Raw genomic sequence first — 25,319 nt, 5'->3', positions numbered from 1 at the left:
TGATGTTTATTGGGGAAAATCTGTTACTGAATGTGTTTGTGATGAAAAGGCATGTGTGTTTGTGCCGGTACCTTCCACTGTAGGGTGAGGGTGCTCTTGGTGCGGTGGGAGAGTTTCGGGGTTAGCGGGACATCGGGGACGCCGCAGTGTGTGGTGAATGGGCAGGCGTCTGAACACAAGCCTCGAACCGAGTTGTACATTGCCAACACCCTTTAGCAAACACACAAAACAATCAAATCAATAGGGGCTGGATGAAGCTAGGATCTGAATATGGTACACACCCTCAACCCTTACTCATCGATCATAGGAATGAGTCAAAAACACAGGATTTAAAGTAGTATTAACACCACATCCAAGTCAAGAACGTCCTCTGGCAAAGTCCTTACCGTACGTGGTAGTCTGTCGCTGGCCTTAGGTCTTTCAGGTGGTACTCCCTTTCTTCGCCACTGAAACAAACACACAAACAAAACATAAAAATCACGCCTGTATACTTAGGATTGTGCTTGAGGTGTATTTGTAGCCTTTGCACTTTATTCTTTTGGAGTGTGATTCCTACCTGTATATAGGGCGATACTTTCCGTCTCGTCCCTTATCTGAGAGAGAGACCTCGAAAGAGCAGGACACAGTCATCCCGTTACTTAACCTGTTCACCAGCCCTGCCGGGGGGGCCCAGGACAGCCGTGCAGTCCGCGCCTGCACATTTGAAACCTGAAAAAACACAAATAATTGTAAATATACACCAAAAAAACAAGTCTGAAATCATTTGAATATGGTGCCCGAAGCCCGTTTGGTCCGCAGATAGATGCAGGACAACTTATTTAGTTTTTATTTCTCAGTAATTCTACATTCCAGAACATGTAGTTAAGATACATTTATTTAATTTTAAAGCTGTTTTATTATATGTTAGGTTCTGTATGTGTGTGTGTAAAGTGATAATCCATTAAAATAACCCCACAAATGTTGATCATTTTCTACTAATCCATCGTGCCGGGAACACATAAAAAAATAATAAATGAACAAACATGGAATCAGAGGCTTGCGTGTTTGTGTGTTTAACAGTCTGTCTGTCTGTGTGTCTGCAAGTGCCTGCGTGTTTATGGGAGTTTTAGCCGAGCACATGGTGGGTGAGCCAATTTAGCGCGATTTAGCACAGTCTGCTGCTATTCCAGACTCCACATCCACTGAGTAGGCGATGAATGCGCCTTGAGGGCATTGCAAACCACAACCATGCCTAGACTGTCTATGAGGAACACAGACAGGAAGAAACAGACGTGTCATTTTATTGAGAGTTTTGATCACAATGATTAGGTTTTATGAGAACATATCACTGTGTCCATATGCCTGAGGACGCCATTGTCTTTTATGGAACATTTTTTACAACTAGGAACACTTTTTCCACACTTATTCTGTCAATCACTTTGCTCACATGTACACTTTGGCTGCATAAATAACACTTAATGAATGGCCTGATAATGCAAGCAGAAGAACAGCCAAAAAGAAGAAGGACTACGAGACAAAATTACACAAAGAACAAGTAAAGCAGAAGAAAACAAGGAGTAAAAACGGGGCTGAATACTGAAGGACAACACTTAGAGGTTTGTGATAATGTGGCCCTTTTGCCTCGAGTCTTTTCATTATCTACAGATGATCTGAGTGAAATGCTAAGTGTGTGTCAATGCCCACCAAAGAATGCATCCACACTCAGCTTTCAAACGTTCCTGTCCACTTCTCGTTAAGCCTTCCTGCTTGTTATATTTCACCTCAGCTGAAGTCAACACCCCTACCTGCTATGAAAGCTAAGCCATACAACCGGAGGAACAATATTGTATCATTTTTTCATGAAGAACTTTTTCATTTAAGCTCTGCCTCTGACACCTGCTAGCACGTCTGTGCGGCACACAGCTCAATCCATCACAAGGCATTTATGCCGCAGGCCAGGGAGGAAGGACTATAACATTACTATCTGTCCCTCTAAATCTACTACTGCCTCCTATATCCTGTAGAAATACAAAATAGCAATTGATGAGACAGAACGTTCTGAAAAATGTTCCTCCTTTTAAATCTCTTTTTGTTTTGCTGTTTCACGTCAACTTCTAACCTCCTGAAGGGCTCGACTCACACCTTAATTGTCTTTTTCTCACAACCCTCCATTTTCTCTTTAGGCTATAAACTTAAAATAAATCACATTTTCTCTTCCTGCTGAGCAAACTGCTTCAACCAGGAGCGAGCAATTCCTCTCTACCAAACCATGTCTGCATGGCTCATTCATTTGCATACCCCTTGGGGAAGGAAAAAATGAGTGCAATAAATGCAGAGTGGGAATTGAGTGTCGTGGGTGAGCAGATGCTGCCCTCATGTGGCCAGGGTGAGCACGGCATAAAGGATGACTTACCTTCCCAGTCAGTTACTTAAGACCCAAATGACCTTATAATGGGAGACACACTGCGTTCACACGCCACGCCACTTATTACATTCAGTGTAATCTTTGGATTTATTATGCTAACCACAGAGATAGGAAGTGAATATGAAATATAACTGATGATAGCTATGAGTGCATAAGGCAAGAGGTGATTAATGAATGAGGTTTCAAGTCTGTTGGGCTTTAGTGTGTGTGTGTGTGTGTGTGTGTGTGTGTGTGTGTGTGTGTGTGTGTGTGTGTGTGTGTGTGTGTGTGTGTGTGTGTGTGTGTGTGTGTGTGTGTGTGTGTGTGTGTGTGATGAGGCTGGAGTATGCACACCAACCTGTGGTTTGTCGATTGCAGACAGCATGTCTTGAACTCGCTTCCCCTCTGAATCATGATCTGAGGAGACAAAAAAGTGATAATCAAAAAATAAAAAACAATAGTATATTAGTGGAATATTTAACAGAAAAGAGAGACTGGCACAGTTGTAATTTACATGCATAAATAATCCTAAATTCGTGTCTGACTCCTGATTTCTTATAAAAAAAACAAATAAATGCTCTTATCCCAATTATCTAAATTCCATTATCCCAAGTTTCAAAACAGATGCAGATTAGTCATTTTGGCAGTGATGCTGAAAAAAAGGGTGGTTTATTGACAACGGAAGGTTTTTACATTCCTATTAAATATGTTGTTGCGATATCTTGAAATCTATGGCTGATTGCTGTCTAAGGTCAGCCAAGTTTTGAATCTAGATTGTGCAATAAAGATTAAAGCACAGCTAATGATGCCTAATATTGTTTCTGAAAACATCTATAAAATAGTAAAGTCATTGTAGAAAAATAAAGGATTGGAGTATGGAGTAAAAACAGACGTAAATTATTATTATTTTAAAAGTTTGTGGTATCTTATAGCATGTGAGGCAACACTTGTCTCTCCAGCTAGTGCCTATCTGATCCCAACAAGATGCGATTATCACAATCTGTGAAAAATGATCCAGTATTTCACTAAAAAGCATTAGTTAGAAATTCCTGACCTAGAGCAAATACAATGGGGTTCACCGAGGAAAAATATGAGTCATATTCCACAGTGAGTATTCTGTTCATACAGTTATTATGTTTGAAGGCATCCGTTCAAAGAAATCATTACAGGAACCATTATTCTGTATAATTTTCAATCAATTAAATTGTCCCTGCATCTGTGAATAATCACCACTGACGTCAGCAGTGTTGTTGTAGCCTTACAGGTCAGATTGTTATTCATTACATTAAATGGAATACAATGACGTGTATATGCATTCAATTATATTAAAAAAATACAGTGACGTGTGCTGCTATGCTGCTGCTGGATGTTATAACACCACAAGCTAACAAAGAAAACCGGATTAAGATATTTCTCTTTTCTGTTTTTTCCCTTATTTGGTGTGATTTCATTTGAATATGTGATACAGATGCCATATATAAAACAGGACTAGATATAGCTGCTAATTCACATATGTAGACTATGTGCTCTAGGCGATTGTGAAAGACATTTTTTACCTTGTTCTGACATTTGTTTGAATGAACTATTAACCTATAAGTTGAAAACTATATGTAAAGCATCGCTTGATAATGAAAATAGTCCTCAGTTGCAGCCTTAAAGTTCATAAAGTTGGTTTTGCCTTTTTCAGCAGGATTTTTGTTGAACTATTCCATTGTGAGGTCACACACACATCATAAACATATGCACACAAACACTCAGTCCTATGTACAGGTCTGTTCCAGTGATACGATGTGTCTAAATGTTATTTATTGGACACTCGGGGTAGGGAGCAGGGCAAATGCAAGTCAGTGTGTGTGTGTGTGTGTGTGTGTGTGTGTGTGTGTGTGTGTGTGTGTGTGTGTGTGTGTGTGTGTGTGTGTGTGTGTGTGTGTGTGTGTGTGTGTGTGTGTGTACACACACGTGTTGGTAATGGAACTCTTTCCCCCCTGTGCGATCCCCACAGTTGAAGTTTTTTCCGAACAGGGGAGGCCTGCTTTCTCCATCTGAGTCTGACCACTGTAAATCACACAGGATGTGTACGTGTGTGTGCGTGTCAGCAACACAAGACCTGTATGAAACCAAGTATGTTTCATGAGTGTGTCACAGTAGTGCGTGCCTGCTTTAAATATGCATCAACGGAAATACGCACGCTGACAAAAAAAACTCAAACACGTGACATATGAACACCTGAGCACAAATACGAAGCTACATATGAAGCACTTTGTGTTTCGAAGATTATTGTATAGCTGGAGTAAGGGATGAATATGTGTGTGTGTGCGTGTGTGTGCATGTGTTTTAAGTGGCTAAGTCCCTGTGTGTTCTGAGGGGGAGTTGGGCATTACTGTGCCTGGGGATACACTTATGAGTCATGGCAACAGTGATGTCATGGAAGCACAACCTCAACTTGACCCCTGTGTGTGTGTGTGTGTGTGTGTGTGTGTGTGTGTGTGTGTGTGTGTGTGTGTGTGTGTGTGTGTGTGTGTGTGTGTGTGTGTGTGTGTGTGTGTGTGTGTGTGTGTGTGTGTGTCTTGCAGCGAGGATAGAGTTCAACAGGTGAACAGCTTTTTTTTCCTTCGCACTTCTACACATACTTGTCCCCTTTCATCCATTTGGACAAACCTTTCGCTTCTATGGAATAATGGCTCAGTCAGTCAGACAGCTCCATTCATCAGAGCCGGGTGCAAAAGGAGAACACATTGCCTGTTAAATGCTGCAGTCCTGTAGCTACTTGTCTGCCGCAAGAACCACGGTTAAGGCTAGAAAAAGCTGGAATTCCAATATCGCATAATTTCAGCTGTCGTCTTCAGCAAACAACAGATGTTGGTAATTAAACATTGTGCATGGATAAAGAAGTTCACTGTGTTATCAGGAGCTGGTTAAAACATTTTGTTTGTCTGCATTTACAGCCAAAAAATCCAAGAGAGGCTACTGCTGCTGAAAATGTAATATTGAATAACTTTGAGAAAGAGAAGCCCTTTTGATTTACAAATGATCATCTGGATTAGCTACAGTATACCCATTAGAATTTGACTTTGCAACCGGACTTCAGTCTGACTTTCAAATGAACTTTTATCATCTGTGACCACCAACTGTTTTGCTTCCTCACTTTTTTGGTCAGCCCACAAAAAACTCAACCTCTTTGTATGCCACAGTTTTTGTCTGAGGAGGCAAAAATTTGGCATGTACTGTAAAGTCCAGTGTTTGTAAAGTTGTATGTGTGTGTGCAAGAATGAACGCGTAGATGCATGCTCGTTTGTGGTCGCAGCTATTTGAAATTTGTGGTGGTTAATTTATTGAAGAATGTGATGGGAGTATATTTAAATTTTGTTCAATGTCTGTCTGTAATTGAATTGGTCTCGGGCCCTACCAAAAACAGCTGCATTCACTGATGAAGACTAAACAATGCAATACAAAGCTCCAAAAAGGAGCTCTAAGTCAAGTTAAAATCCCTCCATTACTTTTCATACTAATCAGTGTTGTTTGTGTCTCATAAATCACACAAATAATAGACAATGTCCCTTTGAAATAATAGGTTTTATTTGGTATTTGTACTTTTATGCTATTTTGTCAACATGCAATGATTGATGTCTAAATCAAGTCAACCACATCCAGGCAAAATGTTGGCTTGAACGAGGTTGAATTACATACTGTAGCTACTTTAAGCCCAAACAAGATCAAAACTTCAGTATTAAAAAAAAAAAAAAAGTTGGCTAACCCACAACATTTGTGACAGAAGTAAGAGATTTATTTAATATTTAAGGAGACCTGTAATAAACTTTGAAAAGCCGTATTGCTTTACCTCACCGCTGAGTGCTGAGGTTGCTGACTCCAGCTGCTTAAGAGTTTAATATAGAGAGCAACCACAGGGCTGATGCTGACGGCTAGAACAGAAACTGAATCTCATCCCAGTGTAACACACACACACACACACACACACACACACACACCTCTGTCCTCACTGTCCCTCACCTCTCCTCTCTTCTGTTTATGTGCTGCCCACGCACGCTCACTTCCTCTCTTGTCTGACCTCACATCCTGTCTATGTCTGACCGCCTGTGTTTGATTACTGAGGACAACCAGACGGAGCAAAGGAGCGCAACGAAAAGCAGGAAAATAAGATGAATGATGAATTGAGGAGGGGAGTGTGTCAAGCAAACTGATACAAAACCAGTCGAGAGGGGAGTTCAGAGGAAGAAAGAGAGACACTGAAGGACAGACTGCAGAGGGAGAGAAAGGACAGGCAAGTGGAGTCTGGGTAAGAGATTAGGAACACAAACACAAGGAAATTGAGAGACAAAGAGCGAGCCAGGGATCAACAGAGAGGAGGAGAAAGGGAAGGATGAAAGGAGAGGAGGAGGAGAGGGCTTAGGAGGATGTGAGGCAAGGCTTACACAAACGTGTGTGACATCATCAGTAGGCGCAGAGCAGATGATGAGCACAACAGATCACAATGTGCGTAGTAGTTATCTGCCTTCAAATCCAAACTGGCTTTACTCAAAGGCCCCAAAATAAACTGGAAGTATATTTTTGTCAATGTAAGCCACAACTATTGCACAAAGACCAAAGACCATGACTACAGCAGATTACAGTGTTTTTGATAAGCTGCTTATGAAAGTGTATTTTCCTAAAAACTCTAACTATTGTGTTTTGCATATTTGATGTTCGCACTATTTGACCTTTTTGAGATCTGTTATTGGATTATTATAACATTTCTCCTTGGGACTCATAGTTGAGATACCTCTAAACTAAAAACTTGATATTTCTAACATTCTAACATAGTTTCTTATCATCAAGCAGGAGAAATGTATTCTACTGCATCTTCTAGTCACCTTGAACAGTTTGAAAACAAACTTCAACTTTCACTTTCAAAATCCTGGGCACCTGCAACACTTCTTCCTCACGGTCACTCTGGCTCATTGAAAAAACAACTAGTAAAATCAAGGGTCACATAAATACTGTGAGCTTCATCGTTGGTCTCATTCCTTTCCTCGCTCTCTAATTCCTCCCTGTCTTTCTTCATCATCCCTCCTTAAATACATGGACATGTTCTCAGCAATCTTTTTTTAATATGACACACTTTACAAGTGGCGTCCTTGCGAGTGGAGCTACAGTAAAACTGATCCACTTTGACAGTGAGGAGGTTGCATTCCTCTTGCATGACGGCCTGCGGTTCTTAGACTCAGTCTGTCTGCACTGGGACAAAAGACCTTTAAGGCCTGGAGAAAAAATGTTAAAAATGTAGCGCTCATTCAGCCCCCACTCCACACAAATACTGAGCTGCAGGGTGTGTGTGTGTGTGTGTGTGTGTGTGTGTGTGTGTGTGTGTGTGTATGGGTGTGTGTGTGTGTGTGTGTGTGTGTGTGTGTGTGTGTGTGTGTGTGTGTGTGTGTGTGTGTGTGTGTGTCTGACCGTAAAGGAACAAAGTGAGATATGATACCCATCTTTAGAAGCCTCTAATCAGGGAGAACAAAGCAGAGTAACGGACACTCAGCTGGATGGAAAGGGGGGGACAGAGAGGGAGAGAGAGGGAGAGAGAGAGAGAGAGAGAGAGAGAGAGAGAGAGAGAGAGATGTAGGACAGACTAGCAGATGACAGGACGGAGAGGAAGGTGAAGTAAAAAAGGAGGGAGGAGAAGGAAAAGGAAAATTGTGGGACAGAGGGGCACAGACCTAGATTCCACACCATTATCATCTGCAGCATAGTGAGCATTCCATCTGTTCAACAGCTGGGCTACACACACACACACACACACACACACACACACACACACACACACACACACACACACACACACACACACACACACACACACACACACACACACACACACACACACACACACACACACACACACACACACACACACACACACACACACACACACACACATACACAGCCGAAGTCGTTGGGACATGCCTGAAATTGTGGTTGTCATGGTGAAGGTTTGGTTCTCATGGCCAAAGGCCTGATCGTTTATAAAGGGGATTAGAGAGCGAGGCTCTAGCACCGAGAAACATTGAAGTAGCGTAAGAATGTGAAATGTGAGAGAGCAAATGAGGCCATGAAGTAGAAAATGTCTTAATTAAAATGCAGACATCAAACTCTTAATTTGAGAGTAAGAGATGCAAATACGAGGCCATGGTTATAATCGTCCTCCTTGTAGTGACATGATTTATTGGACTTCATGTAAATGAGAAATTCTGTTTTCCTAATCAGGGCAAAGGACTGGAGAAATCTGGTTGATACAGCTTGATTTTTGCAGGAGAAACTTGACTTTCAGCCATGCACAACAGTTTCTAAAAGTGTGCATGTGCAAAGTGAAGGAGCTTAGACATTATTACAGCAGAAATGCATTACAAAAATCATTCTTTGGCGATCCTTGTGTCTAAAATAATGGAATCACCAGTCAAACCTAAGCTGAAACTAAAATAAATATGTCTCAGTATAAACACATGTAATTGCATTCTCCTATTTCCTGCCTCAACCTGATTTTTCTCAATACCAGGGTTTCATGTGTGTATGTAAACGTAGACAGACAGAGAGACCTTGTCCACTGCAGCCTTCTCACCAAGGAGAGATGAGCATCTCCTCTGCCAAGCGACACAAAACTCTCTCCACTTTTCCAAGAAGAGCATGAATTTTTGCGCATGTATGAACATGTGTTTACATAAGTGTGTACGTGCAGCGTACAGAGCAGCGACCAGGCCAGGCAGCGAGGGATTATGGGCGATGAGTTTCTAAGAACCCTGACCCCATTCGACCCTGCTCAGCCCAAAAAGTCTTGACAGAGTGACTTCAGACTTAGTGGAAGACAAATTCAGGGAGACAGAGCAGAGGCAGAGGGAGAGGCTGACAGCAGCAGAGAGATGGAAGAGGCTAACAGAGATTTTTGAAAAAAGGGTGAGTAGATGGTCTGATGGGGATAGAGATGCAGATTGATCAAGTGTATGTCCATACAACTGCATCTTAAATGTAAAAAAAACCTATAACTACACAAGTTATAATCAAACACAGAAATTACCATCAATTTCACATTAATTAGCATTAAGGATCTTTTGAGCAAAGGGATGCTTATTTTCCAAAATGATAACCCTGTTTAATGAAATCTGCCATTTCTCAGGCAAAATATTTGAGTCCAACTTTAACGAAGGTATCTTCCATGGTCCTCTCACTGCTTCTGGTTTTAGCTGTGAAGTCCCAACCATTTAGCGGTTTAAGAAGGTGCACCTCTTAAGACCATACAATAACCAAGCCCAGCCCAGTGACACAAAAGGGAAAAAGGGCTGGTCACAACGTTAGCTGAATATTGCTTTGAAATAACTTCATACAGAATCTGTAAATCCGCTTTTTGAGCCTTAAACCCTAGATGACTGCGATTTGTGAACTTTGTATTTCCAATTGCTTAATTTGTTTATGTTGTACTCGGCTTTACCCTGCTAAAGCATTAGAAAGGACTTAATATCTTATGAAACCCAGTTCTTGTCGGGCGCTGTGGTTGGACTGTGGCGGGTTTATCACTTGTATCACAGGGTGCATTCAGCGGGATGGGGTAATGTCTGGTGTACTCATTGTGATTGGCGAGAACAACCTCCCCTTCTAATCCCACTAGTCCTGTTACATGATATCAGCGGGAAAGACATTCCTCTGCTGGTAAAGCCATCCCTTGTTCTCTCTCTGTTTTCTGTATACACCCCCCACCTACTTTGGACTCTTTCAATCCCCAATTGCTGTCTATCATTTCTCTCTTTTCCTGCTTCCTTGTCTTATCTCTCTATTTTATCCCCTCTTGTAAGCCTCTCTCTTCCACGCCACTGCCCTCCATCTTGCCCTACAAACATGGCCGTATTTGGGTTTGTGGGAAGGGGTCGGAGTTTGTCGGGGGAGGAGGGGCTGAGATTATCGCTATGGTGATTCACATCAACAGTCCAGTAAGCAAAGGGTGTTAGTGTGTTCACACGCTTCTAGTCCTGTTACTACAGTTAACGCAGGAGGAGCTGGAAGAGCAGTTGGGTGTTAAAATAAAGGCTGAGTCATGATTCGGTCAAAGGCCACTCAAGCTTATTAGCATGACATCACCAAAGCATCACGGGACATTGTGCTTCAATAGGACTATTTATACACCTGCCGTTGTGCTAAAACAGTTCATTGGAAGACAGAAACTGTAAAAAAATATCAGTACTAAAAGAAAGCCAAAAATAACAGTCTGTCTTTGGATGGGGTTTGCTGTGTAACCGATAGTACTCAGTTAGCTTACTCAATGGCTCCTTTGTTCTTGTGTTACACTAAATTGGTCTTAGCATCTACAATTTTACTGTAATTTTCACTAAACAACATGACATTAGGCGCTTTTCACCGAAAGCCAGCTTTGTTTTAAAGTTGCAGCAAGAAAAATCTTCACGAATGCTTTAATAAGATATGAACTGAATATTTCAAAACATCCTGTTTGGTTTTGCTTTGATGGACAGGGGCATCGAGGTTGAAGAGGACAAAGGCAGTGAAAATGTTTTTCTGTTTGGCAATAAAAAAAAATAGGCAGGATTTTCTTCCCGGATGGTTTTCCCTAATTCTTGCAAAAAGAAAGGAAACTAGTAAGCCATCTTTTCAGCTGAAGTTGACATATTCCCCCTTTATTATTTATAACTGTGTTTCACAGTTCTAATACCACAACAGCAGACCATTGTTTTATCTACGAGCCTCCCTCTTATTTACTTACTGAGCCAACATGGTGGACACAGCAGACACTGAGCACATCTGGTTTCTCCTGAAGATACGCACTTGGCAATGACGTAGATCCAAAAGATGGAGGAGCTGAGGGTGCTGGCCCATCTGTTTCTGCTGAAATCGCAGTTTCTCTGAGTGAGAGACAGGATCTGCGGTGGTGGTGATGATGCAGAGCCAAGATGGAGGAACAGAGGGGACGGGGCTCACATCTGTTTCTGCTCAGCTAGCAGCTCAGTTCAGAGGAAAAAGGGGCCCGTAGAGCTGGCTTTACTGGAGAATGGACACTGTGCTCGCCAAGTCAGCCTGCTGCCTTCCTGGCACTGCGGCACTAGCTCCACACACACACACACACACACACACACACACACACACACACACACACACACACACACACACACACACACACACACACACACACACACACACACACACACACACACACACACACACACACACACACACACACACACACACACACACAGCAAGGGCATCAAGGGCAAAAGCGTAGGCGGCTGTGTGTGTGTGTGTGTGTGTGTGGTATTCTGGGTTGGACCATACTTGGATGCACCGGGCCAAGCAGCAACTTTGTCGGAATGTTTGCTCTTTAACTCTCTGTCTCTCTGTCTTTCCAGCTCTCTGTTCCCTGTGATGTAGTTGTGGTTCATTTTTTTCTCCTTTTACAAACCTTTCCATCCTTTCCCCTCCTCTCTTATCTGTCCTTCAAACCTTACATTCCTCTATTTTTTCTCTGTTAGCCCCCCTACCTTCCGCCAATCCTCTGGACCCTCATGCTCTGATTGTTTTACAGGAAGCCCAGTCACGGGGTGTTTCTGTGTGTGTGTGTGTGTGTGTGTGTGTGTGTGTGTGTGTGTGTGTGTGTGTGTGTGTGTGTGTGTGTGTGTGTGTGTGTGTGTGTGTGTGTGTGTGTGTCTGTGTCTGTGTCTGTGTCTGTCTTTGGTGTGTAGTACATCTAGCTGACTCAGCCTGATCTCCAGCCCAGTATTGAGACCCCGGCAGACCAGAACAGACAACTGATGACATGCTGACATGCTCCTGTCCGTCATGTGTGTTACTGTTGTTAGATCATGACTGCATGCGCCACATGAAACTGTGATCCTCACAAGCTGAGCCGTTCACCTCACTTTCCTTTTCCTGCTTTGGGACTCATGTATTCTATGTCAGCCTGCATGGTGTGTGTGTGTGTGTGTGTGTGTGTGTGTGTGTGTGTGTGTGTGTGTGTGTGTGTGTGTGTGTGTGTGTGTGTGTGTGTGTGTGTGTGTGTGTGTGTGTGTGTGGAAGCAGTGGAGTTTCCCGCTACTGCAATGCAGGCAAACACTGCCTCTTGTGTATGCATGTGTGTGTTTTGCATTTGCAGATGTCCTCACTTGCACATGCAGTGTTTTCCATAAGTGTGCGGGTATAAATGCATTCAAGTGAGCAATGATTTTAATAGGAACAAACTGTAATTTACCCGTTTTTTAAGGGTATTTTTCACAAAATAAACAGTGGCTCCACCCCAATGCAGTGAATAAATAAGCATTTTGCAACCTCATTTCTCTTCAACAGTAAGGATACAAATGATAATTATTTAATACAACATCATCCATCAATTATTTCAGCTTTTTTGGTTTAGCCAACACTCCAAAACCCCCCCAAAAATCAATCTATAATGATGTAAAAAAAAGTATTTTATAACAAATTGAAAAAGGAACAGGAATAACTTTATATAAAAATAAAAAAACATCCGAACAAAACTGATGTTCAACACAGAAATAAAAGCAAATAACAACATGGTTATGTTCAGAAATGTGCAGACTCTCTTCAAACAAATAAGACCATTTCAGTTACGCTCACATTAACCACCACTCCTGTGGATTGTGGGAAACTAAGGCATTCCCACACCTGATCCACATATAATATTCCTCTGATCTGACACCATGCTGTGAGGCACCAAAGTAAAGTTTTACGAGGAGGGTAAATTTAAAGAAGAGTTTGAGGGTAACAACAAGGGAGTCGATGGATTTATGTGTCTGGTTGTGTTTTTCTGTCATCACCTCCATGGAAAACCATTTCTGCTTTCTGTGTGTGTGTGTGTGTGTGTGTGTGTGTGTGTGTGTGTGTGTGTGTGTGTGTGTGTGTGTGTGTGTGTGTCTAAAATGAGATGCTCTTTTTTTATAACTCACATCTGATGTGACAAAAGATTAAAGATGACAGTGTGTGTGTGTCATGCCTCTGCACATGTAAATGTCTTTGTGTTTGTGTGTGTGTGTGTGTGTGTGTGTGTGTGTGTCTAAATGAGATGCTCTTTTTTTATAACTCACATCTGACGTGTCAAAAGATTAACGATGACAGTGTGTGTGTGTCATGCCTCTGCACATGTAAACGTCTTTGTGTGTGTGTGTGTGTGTGTGTGTGTGTGTGTGTGTGTGTGTGTGTGTGTGTGTGTGTGTGTGTGTGCGATAAGGCTGCACTGTGGTGTCTAAATCTCAGAGCTCAAAGGTTTCCTTCATCTCATGCAGGACTCTACAGGTATGTGCCTCCCCCCTCCCCCTGCTGTCTCCCCTCTCTCTCACCCCCCCTCCCCCCTGTAGCTCAGCCTTCACCAACAAGGCCGGTATTGTAGCGAGGGTAAAACGATAGCGCTCAGGGACGGGTTCAGCTATGTGGTTACCCAGACAACCTCTCATACCCCCTTCCCCACCTTCACCACTAACCCCCCCCCCCTTCTCCAAATTCACCTCAATGAGGCTGCATACATCCATTCATTTTTTTGGGTGACTTTCTGTGAGAAAAAAAAGAGTGAAAGAAAGAGAGGAACGAAAGGTGTGTTTTATTTGGCCCGCTTGAATGGATGGGGGCATTGAGGTTGAAGAGGACAAAGGCAGTCACATAGAGGCAGGAAGAAAGAGGTCAGCGAGGATAAAAGTTATTCTTCCAGAAAGAGGTATGAACCGGTTTGGTTTCATGTTGAAATATCCACTGTTCAACATAAAACTCCTGAGCAGCAGCAATGTAAGACTGAAGGAATGTGCAGGTATTAGGAGTTTGTCTCCTTTCTGTTGGGGTGTGATTTTTTAAATAAAAAAGTGGAACACACATTGCTCTATGATCCTTTGATTTAGCTCTTTTGGATTTATCTGTGTGTTTTTTGGAAGGGAACAGGGAACAGTCGTTGCAGTGTGCCAGTCTCTCTTTGTGTGTGTATGTGTGCGTTTGCCTACCTTGTGTGTGCGTCTCTGGTTCACTGTTTCTTGGACTGCTGCGGAGTCGTCTCTCTGGCTTCTTCCCTCCTGGACTGCCGAGTCCACCCCCGGACCCCACTGACCCAAGCGAGGGAGCGTGTGATTTGTTGCTGCATCAAAAAATAAAGTTCAAATAGAAATTAATTTAGGTTAGAGAAAAAACATTAAATTGTGAAAACCAAACTTTAAAAATATGAATGCATAATTAAGACCAGGGTTACTTAAGACCATAGTAAATGACCAGTAAGTTGATATTGAACTTTAATCCCAACACTTTAAAGGCTGTTTATAGCCAATCATTGAAAAATATTGGTATATATATTCTTCAAACAACAATTTAGTTTTTTTGACAAAATTCAAGGCACTATAGAAACAAAAACAAAAGCATATTTGACATTTTCAGTGATAACACCACATAGTCCAGGACTCTTGGACATTTGAGTCCCATTTTCATCATGTTATGTGGGAAAAAGACAACCAATCAAGTATCAGGTCCCACAGAAGCAGTGTGGTCACCTGTATCCGTTGTGTGCTGGGCCCAGGCTGCCCTTATAGAGAGTGGAGGGAGGGGAGTTGAGTCGGTTCTGTCGCTCTAGTTGTCTCTCCTTTATCTTTTTGGGTTGTGGCTTACTGTATGTCTCCTCTCTGCCTATGTAGTTAGACATCCCATAAACTGGGATGATTTCTGAAGAACAGAAGTTAAAGGAGAGAAGAAAATGGTTGTCAGGATAGAATATGCAAAGATCAAATAATTTAATTCTTGATTCAGGAATAATCCTCCTGTTTTTTTGGCAGAAGCATAAAGTCCGGTCAGCGTATCAGTACCTGGATCGCCGTACATGGGGGGAAGGTGGTGCTGGTAGTACTGGTGGGGCGGCAGCTCCCCGGGGCTGACAGGGGGGTAGAAAGAGTGAGAGTTGGGTAGGAAATGAGGGTGAGTCAGGTAGGGGGGGAGGTGGTGTGTGGGGGAGAGGGCTGGAGAGTAGGAGGGAGGGTAGCATTCCGGAGACTGGGGGGTCACCACCACCCGGCGTACACCTGTGGTATCCTCTAGAACCTGTGGGAGACACGGAAGAGGAGAAAGGGAGGTGAGTGTAAAGGAAGTCACAGCTCACCGTAACAGTTCACTTGGAAATGTTGCACACACATCCAAAATTGCTTTTGTGTTCACAAATCATGAGAGGTCAGTAAAGTGCACAACGTCTGCGAATGATTTATACGCTGTTGAGCCGAGGGTTTGCAGGATAGTGCTCGCTAAAAGACGCACAGGAATCAGTTTTATTATTAGTTTCATTTGAGACGTGATTCATTTCTAGAGGACAATGTATATATTCAAAATTTGAAGACATCGACCTCTGCACTTTCTACATACTGTTACTTACCTGTTTACTCTTATTTCTATTCTTAACATCCTCATGTCAATTCTTATCTGTACCGTTTCTCTCTTCTTGTATTCCTGCTTTAAAACCTGAAATTCCCTATGGGGATCCATCACAGTTTTTAATGTACATTACATACCTGGAATGGCTTAAAGAAAAAGTTAAACACTTTGGGAAATATGCTAAGATGAGAAGATTGATACCACTCCCTTTTCTGTAAACTATGAAGCATCAGCCAGCAGTATTACTATTCTTGTGTAATTCTTGATAAGCAAACTGTCAGTTTCTTGTACAATTTTAATATTCTTAGTATCTATTTTTAAAAAGCAATTTCGCAAAACATTCAAAGGTCCTGGAGCACCTGCTCCTGCAAAATGATGCTGTCAATCATTCGCACCAGAGCAGGTGCGCTGTCGGTCAAATAGTGGATACATAATAAAAGAATGAATGCCATCATTTGTTTAACAAGTGAGACATTGTGCTAGAAGGATGCATTGGTCCTTTAAGTGGTGAAAACAAGAGCTGCAATGTTGTGATCAGATGGTCTGCAGATTTCAATAACAACCAGTTTCAAAGAGCTACCTCAAATTAACATAGATTCCATACATGTATTCACTTTCACGGAGAGGATACCCACACACACAGACCCACACGCTCACACACATTCCAACTATTCAGACACTTTCACAGGCCTGCATTCCAAGCAGAGAGCAAACACACACTCCCTGCAGAGAGGGGAAGTCATCTGCTGGTCCCTAACAAAAACAACAACACACACACACACACACACACACACACACACACACACACCCCCCCCAAACAACAACACCCCAAAACCCCAACACAGTGAGAGGTAACAGACTCTGTGCCAGAATACGACAGACATAAAGAAAGAAGAGAGAGTATTAAAGGGGGTCGGGAGGGGAGGAAGAGGGTTACAGAACTAATCCGAGTGAGAAAAAATAAAAAAGGGGGAGACGAAGGGGTGGAGGAAGAGGAGGCCCCCGATCAGCCCCTGATCACTCCTCTGCTGCAGAGGAGAAAAACAGAGTGTTTACAGGAATACAGGGGCAAAGTTCCTGCAAGAGTGCATGTGGACCGACCTACAAGCCCTCGCAACATTTACTGGCAAAGAGACACACACACACACACACACACACACACAAACACACACACACACACACACAAAATACATCTGCCAATGCACTACTTTCCACCACCGCAGTGTGTTCTCCATCCATCCTGTCTCCCACCCCTTCACCCCATAAAAACCTTCAGTGCCTGTCTCCCCTATCTGGGTTGTTTATGTAAGAGTGACAGTGTTTCCCGCTCACTCTTGGCCCGGTCCCTATTTACACACACACACACACACACACACACACACCCACACATATGCAAACACAAACATACACCCACGGTGAGCCAATGACCTGACTTCCATTGGCATATGAACACAGCCCCACCACATGCAGACCACAGATGCATCTGGTAACACTATACTTGTGAGGACAGACTATTGACTGTTGTTGTTTGTATAACATTTAATCCCTCCACACCCCCGACATGGCAAACCTGACCCTTGCTCAATTTATGATGTCAGACTTGAATGTCAAAAACGTCAAGGTAAGAAATCTGCACTTTGGAAGAGGTTTCTCATCTTCTATTCTTGTGAGGACATAATGAAGAACACACATTCTCACACTCTCCCTTACACACACACTCAGCAGAGAGAGAAACTCACAAAAACAAGAGCCCCCTGACACCCAGAATTCAGCAAATTCCTGCTCGCTGCTCTGTTAGTGGAGGAGGCTGCCTCTTGGATACTTCTAAACTACACCACCGGGATAGGTGTTAAGCCTGCTGCATGCTTTCTGTGCAGTTTGATGTGCAGGCTTTCACAAATAATCTGTCTTCTATTACATTAATGATGAACATTTAATCAAATTCTGAGACAAAAACAAGTTAAAGACTTTAAGCCAGTTGTGCTGTACTCAGAAAACGTCTCGTGTCATCTTTATTGCAGAGCAACCAATTTTGAGCTATAAAAACACAATTTCAAGTTTAATTTTCTTACTGCTTTCAGGGATGTAACAGTAACAAGCATCAGTTAAATGTTAAAACAAACCATAAGGCAGGCAGCTCCACTGACATCTAATAAGACTTAATATATTTGTATTGGAAATATGTTCAATGATGTCAAGTGTGTATACTAATGACTTACTCTTAACTAAAACAAATAGGATTTTAAGAGTCCATAATAAATCTTATGCTTGCATACTAAACTTTTTTGAATAAACAAAAACACTGGCTAATTAAATGCAGTCGCACACTCTTGTGTTGGTCTGCCTGGAACTCCAGGAAAACACAAAAACATGATGATTATAAGAACACGTCTGACACGATTAGACTGAGGAGAAACACACACTAACCTGTGAGATGTATCCTGGGGGGACGTGGATGGGGGGGATTGACCCATTTGGGGACATCATGGGGACCTCAGCAGGACCTGCAAGGAATGATAATAAGGATTTATTTAACCAGGCAAGCAGAGTACATTCTCGTTTACTTTTGTCAATCAACAGGACACATGTAGAGACACAAACGCAGCCACACACACACACTGAGGGGCAGGCCACTGTAGTGGGACACAGATGTCACACTTTTCTAGGGAATCAACCTTTGCTAAATGTAAATAAAAACCAGTCCTTTCTTTTTATTTCTTGGCCACAGACTAAGGAGATGATGTCTGCAGCATCATGATAAATGGTCGAGAACACAGAAGGGTACATGACCGCTCAGTGAAAAAGAAAACCACTGCTCTGCACGGGAAGCAAGAGGATTTAATAGAATTAGCAGATTTAAAATGATGTTGACTTTTCCACAATCCATATGTCCCCCTTCCAAAAAAACCTCCCCAACTCTCTCCTCCTCCGTCCCTCTGTGGTGGAGGTCTGTGGCTGGTAAAGTCATTGGGACCCCGCTGGGATGCCTGGAGGCAGATCTGGCCTCAGAATAAATCACACACACACACACACACACACACACACACACACACACACACACACACACACACACACACACACACACACACACACACACACACACACACACACACACACCTTGTTTCTGTCAAATGTCAGTTTAATAATTTAATAATTAAAACCAGATTTCCACGGGTCATGTCAATCAAGTTCATAAAATAACTGGTAGGTAAGTTTGGAAATATATTTTTTAATCAAGCTATAATTACCCTTTAACTCCTGTTTTAATATCTCCCTTTCATTTTCAGACAATTTCCTCTTTACCTTTCACTTAGTTTCCTCCCTTCACCAATTTCTCCTATATTCTTGTCTCTCAATTATTTAGATTTTCTTCTTTCCGACTGTCATTTTTCTGCCATTACTTACATGATCTTTCCTTTATTTCTACCTTTTTCCTCCATCCCTATTTTTAGGAATTCCTCCTGAATCCTCCTTTTTACCCTCCCTTCACCTATTACTCACATCCGTCCATTTTAAATATTACTCATTTCATCCTTCCTCTCTCCCCTCATAAATCACCTCTTTATAATCATCTCCTCTTTCTTTCCATTTCTCCATCCCACCTCCCTGATCCCTCACTGGCCAAACAAACAGGTAACAGTACAGTAAACACACACACCTACGCATACAGTACACACACTGAGCAAAGTCTGCAATTTGGACGTGTGTGTGTGTGTGTGTGTGTGTGTGTGTGTGTGTGTGTGTGTGTATGTGTGTGTGTGTGTGTGTGTGTGTGTAAATATATGTAGTAAGTAGGTCACAGGTATGAAGAGACAGACCTCTTTCATTCCGGTCTGCTCCCCTACCATGGAGACTATGAGTGGATATGAAAGTCCTCATTGAGTAGAAGGTCATAGCATGGGGAGAACATACACACACACTTTCTCTCTCACATTCACACCGTCACCAATACACACAGTCTTACGATGTGTCTCTTTTTCAGACATGGACACACACACGGGGACACATATGGACACACACACTCTCAACAAACAGACATGTGTTTGGACAGTGTCTGCTGCCTCTCTGCTTTTCACTCAGCAAACAGCAGCATTCCTCTGCTCAAACACACACAGCCACACACACACACACACACACACACACACACACACACACACACACACACACACACACACACACACACACACACACACACACACACACACACACACACACACACACACACACACACACACACACACACACACACACACACACACTCACTGAACATTCCCATCCCTGGCCCCCAGGACTGGACCCAACAGGCCCAAATACCCCCCATCCCCTCCCCAAAATACAAGACACTCTTTGTCCTGCTACCCTTCACACACACACACACACACACACACACACACACACACACACACACACACACACACACACACACACACACACACACACACACACACACACACACACACACACACACACACACACACACACACACACACTCGCAAAAGCAAACGCGCCATTACTACCTACACATACAAGTAAGATTATCATTGTTCATTTTGTGGTAACGTCACTCTCTGTTCTTGCCTCCAGCTTTGCCCTTTAAGCACCACAAACAGACTCACGACTTCCTCTGGCTAATCCTGCTGGAATCCCAGACAACACAGCTAACAAACTCTGCTGCCCTCCCTCCCTCCCTCCCTCCACCCACCTCCCTCCCCGGCTCTTCTCATCTTCCATCTGTTGCTTCTTCCGCTTCCGACTACCGGAGAGGTCAGGCCAGATCAGTTATGAGGTCATATCCTCCATGTGTGATGACATCACTATAGCTCAGGCAACTTGAGGGCATAACTTGTAAAACATGGCATCGAGGGGGCGTCCTTCTCTGATTGGTAACTTGATGTGCATAGGATACATCATATCAAACTAATTAATGTTAAGGGTTAGGACTGGGTTATTGATCATCTGTCTGTTCTGTGTATAAAATGCTAATGTCTTATAACTAAAGAATCGTTGAGGAATTTTGTTTGCACATTTTAAGAGTTTCTAAAAGGTCTAAATCATAATGCTGGAGTTTCCTGAGACAGATATCTTATCATGTCAATTTAAAGATATAAAAACATAAGTCTTAAAATAACATTGTGGAATAGACTTCAACCAGAACACCCTGCTCTAGTTGTTGTGGTTTAAATAACAAACATATTTATCATTATGATAAATCAATGATTCACCTTATCATCTCTGATTTACAGAGGCAGTCAGAGTTTGCCATCTGCTCTGTTTTCAATATTTATACCATTTTTTAAATATTTATAGTAATAACGGAGTGATATATTATTAATGGAAAATCGCTACACATACCACCTTACAATCCCTACATAGTACAGTGATTTTTTTATCTGGTTAAGTGTAGTACACAAAACTTAAATACCACATCCATGACTTAACAATCCTCCTGCGATGATCACTGATGTGTGTTATTTTAGGGGTTAGTGACGTGTGTATTTGTTTCAAAGCCGTTGTCTAAAGCAACTAAAAAAAACGCAGGAATGGTGACAAGTCAATGTAACAAAGAGATACAAAACAACAACAACTTTGACGTACAGTGGAAAACAAAGAGAGGGAAACTGACAGGTGTTGAATCGAAAAATTCTACAGATTTTCAAGTACAATAAACCTAAGCTTAGTGTCAAAGAGAAAGGACGAGACATCACTCAACACCACATATTTAGGTCTCACCTCAGAAAGAGTCAAAGATTTACTCAACTAACATGTCCAGGGAAAGCATCTTGTTTAATACCCCACACACACACACACACACACACACACACACACACACACACACACACACACACACACACACACACACACACACACACACACACACACACACACACACACACACACACACACACACACACACACACACACACACACACACACACACACACACACACACACACACACACACACACACACACACAATATGCTAAACTCTTCGATACAAATTGGTAAACAAAAAAAAAGACATGGCATTTACTTGTGATTTTGTCCAGCTGCCCACACACACTTGGATGTACTGTATATGCAGAGACAGAGGACATGATGCAACATCAAATACAGCTGCCACTGGGCCCCCAAAGCACAACACCACACACACACACACACACACAAAGAGTCCTGGTCTCACATGCACACCCAATCACCTAAATCTCCAATAATGCACTCATTTATGCCTAATACCTAAACACACAAACACATCTATTGATCCAGAAAACTGAAACAGTGTGTGTGTTTATGGAAGACCAACTGTGTGTATCAGTTTGTGTTCTGTCTGGAACTGAAGCAGTATTGAGTGAAACACTTTCTCTCTTTCACTTCATTTCAGCGCCGCACATGTGGCCGCCACATTGAAAGGAAATGCAGACCCTCTCGGGAAGGTGTGTGCGTTTGTGTTTCTGTGTGTGTGGTGTGTGTATCAGACCGAAGGAGCCTGTTTGGGAGCTGACCTACATACAAAACAACTGGACTCAGATGGATTTCCCAAAAACACACAGACAATAAAAAAACATAGAGTTGCTAAATAGACAGACTTAGGAAAAAATGTATAACACACACACACACACACACACACACACACACACACACACAGGACAGCTGTCTCCATGGGGCTCTGATAGGGTATACAATGGTGATGTGTGTGTGTGTGTGTGTGCATGTGCATTTGCGTGTGTGTGTGTGTGTGTGTGTGTGTGTGTGTGTGTGTGTGTGTGTGTGTGTGTGTGCACACGTCTGGGTCAGTTGTGACGTGGCATTGCCTGGAAGTTATGTAAGCATCAGCAGGGTAATGTTATCTGTCCTCGGAGCTCCAAGAGCAAGACACTCCCACGACAGCTTCCTCTACTGCCTGGCCAATATATACACACCACACACACCACACACACACACACACACACACACACACACACACACACACACACACACACACACACACACACACACACACACACACACACACACACACACACACACACACACACACACACACACACACACACACACACACACAGTAGAGCATGGTCTATTGTCATATTCAAGATACAAAAATAATACAAATCCCCATAGATCCTGTAGTCAACTGATACAGCTCATAGAAGCCCTGGGAGAGAAAAAGGAAACAGGAAGAAACAGAGAAAGGAAAGACAGAATGTGGTGCATGATGGGAAGTGTAGTGAAAAAAAGTGTGGAAGACAGAGAGAGGATAAAAAAGAAATATAGAGGGGGGAAGAGAGAGCCTGCTGTTGCAGGAAATGTAGGAAACAACTTTAAAATAGCACTGTGTACTGTATATATACACATCCTGGATTAATGCTACATACACAGACACACTCACAAATACACACACAAGCGCCCTTCGGCCCATCTCCGGTCGGTCAAGTCCGGCGGACATATTTGCCAGGGGCAGGGTGAGGTTCAGTGATGGAGGAGGAAGTGCGGACTTCCTGCGCTGCCCTGCCTACAGTATGACACCAATGTGACGCAGAAATATCACATGCAGAAATGCAGAGCTAATGGACTGGATATGCATGTAAGAAAACCTATACCCGTGTGCAAAAAGAAACTCACACATCCACACACTTTGGATCCGGCGACCGTCTGTAATTTGAGCGGGCTGCTGATTTGCTGCGGAATGTAAATCATAAGGTCCAAAGTTGCTACGTTTGAACACTGGGTCTTACTGTATGCACATTGTGTGTGTGTGTGTGTGTGTGTGTGTGTGTGTGTGTGTGTGTGTGTGTGTGTGTGTGTGTGTGTGTGTGTGTGTGTGTGTACTGTATGTGTGTGTGCGCTAAGGTATGTGTAAGCACATTCCTCAGGACGAGTGAGCCCCTCGACTTACAGCCTTTGAGCTCCAAGTTGCATAACGGTGTAAGAAGAGAACAAGGGGAAAGCGTTCTCAGCTAAACCAGCTGATGAAATTATCGAAGCCATGACGACTTCATCAACATCTGACATCGGCAAATTAAAGAGAAAAGAGGAAACTATCGCCATGAGGCTTGTAAAACCAGAGCTGTTTTGTTACTAGCCCACTGGCTTGGCCTCAAATTTCAAATCAAGTAGCTGACTATGAAATAAACTTTAAAGAATTAAGCCTTGTGCAACAACAGTGGCGAAATCTTTCCACCCCTGCTTTTGCAAAATCACCCTTCTCAGCCAAATACTGCATGGGTCTGATGGTAGAGGTTTACTGCCAGACCCATGCATGCAGTGCTAGTTATTTCCCTGATGGAAGTAAAAAAAAGTGTTTTGGTTCCTTGTCAATGATTGGCTAGAGATTAAATTCCATTGTAACCTGCTCTTTGATCAGGGATAATATTACCAGGAAGTCATCTATCCATCTTAAAAGGTGCCATAGAATGGAAAACTGTATTTACCTTGGCATAGTTGAATAAGGAGAGTTCGGTACATTGAACTGACATACCGTAAACCTCAAACACCATTGTTTCCTCCTTCACGTGCAAATCATGAATATGCATATCACAGCGGCAAAACGGGCGAGTTACAACAATCCCTTTGTGTTACGTCACACACGGTAGTCCAGACCCAGCATTTGCATACACCAGCTGCTGGAAACACTACCGCTAACACTTACCACTCCGTAACGTTGCTCTCCAATCTCCGACCAACTGGCTGTTCTTCAAATCATCGGTTCCCTCCTCCGATAAAGGCTCACACATGTAAGGTTGGATGCCAATAGCCTCCGTGGTTCATCTCTCACGGTTTCGCGAACTTCACTTACTTCTGTGGGCTCTGAGGCAGCCATGGATTGCTCCTTGTAAACCAGCCAATCAGAGCAGAGCTCCTCATAATTATTTAAATGAGCCCCAAATAAGGAAATTCAGCTTGTTTCATTCTAGGACCAAATCATAGGGTTATAAACGGGCCTGTAAAACCGCATCTGCACTTTTTTTGGATCAACCAAAGTTATATACCTTCTTTGTAGACGTCAGAGAACAATTTCAAATACCAGATAGATGCTTTCTATGGCACCTTTAAGTTCTTTGATATTCAAGATGTATGTCATATAAACCCAAATAAACCAAAAATAAATATATCTCCGATTCATCATTCAACATAAAGACTGTAAAAAGTAATGTTTCCAGTGAAATTAAGGTTTTATTTCTATGCTATAAATCCAGTTTTGTGTTTCGAATAAGCACTTTATAAATCTGAAAGTGTTTGGAAGTGTGGTTCTTCATGTAACAAATGATTCCACTAATATTAATCAATAAACTCCAGGTATGCTGGTATCTCGAGGAGATCCAAAACACTTTGAGAAACATTGGCATCTTTTAACTTTATTTATTACTTTAAGGTTATTTATTATTCATTCAGGTTAGTTCCAATGAGCTTAAGCATTGTTGTTTTTTACAAGGGAGAACTGGCCAAGACGGCAGCAGCGCTTTTAGTGTCTAACACTCAAAAGCTCTAATGGATTGGAAAACATGTGCAAGTTATTATAAACCTAACAGTCCATTCTTTTTGAATTTCTAAAAAATAT

General features: G+C 42.4%; 1 protein-coding gene across 1 annotated transcript in view; it reads right to left on the bottom strand.

Moving 5' to 3' along the window:
- The window catches only part of fndc3ba (fibronectin type III domain containing 3Ba), an 88,909-nt gene that overhangs the window by 28,890 nt on the left and 34,700 nt on the right, over positions 1 to 25,319 (bottom strand). Inside the window, exons 4-11 of the mRNA XM_063909081.1 lie at positions 18,194 to 18,270; positions 15,211 to 15,442; positions 14,902 to 15,070; positions 14,365 to 14,495; positions 2,742 to 2,800; positions 557 to 708; positions 387 to 446; positions 72 to 210 (exon numbers count right to left, since the gene is read on the bottom strand). Of these exons, the coding sequence (XP_063765151.1) occupies positions 72 to 210; positions 387 to 446; positions 557 to 708; positions 2,742 to 2,800; positions 14,365 to 14,495; positions 14,902 to 15,070; positions 15,211 to 15,442; positions 18,194 to 18,270 (1,019 nt within the window). The remainder of the gene's footprint in view (positions 1 to 71; positions 211 to 386; positions 447 to 556; positions 709 to 2,741; positions 2,801 to 14,364; positions 14,496 to 14,901; positions 15,071 to 15,210; positions 15,443 to 18,193; positions 18,271 to 25,319) is intronic.

Source organism: Eleginops maclovinus, chromosome 19 (genome assembly GCF_036324505.1).
Source record: "Eleginops maclovinus isolate JMC-PN-2008 ecotype Puerto Natales chromosome 19, JC_Emac_rtc_rv5, whole genome shotgun sequence".
Lineage (NCBI taxonomy): Eukaryota > Metazoa > Chordata > Actinopteri > Perciformes > Eleginopidae > Eleginops > Eleginops maclovinus.
The sequence above is the reverse complement of the archived record's forward strand: the minus strand, read 5'-3'. Positions and strand labels throughout refer to the sequence as shown.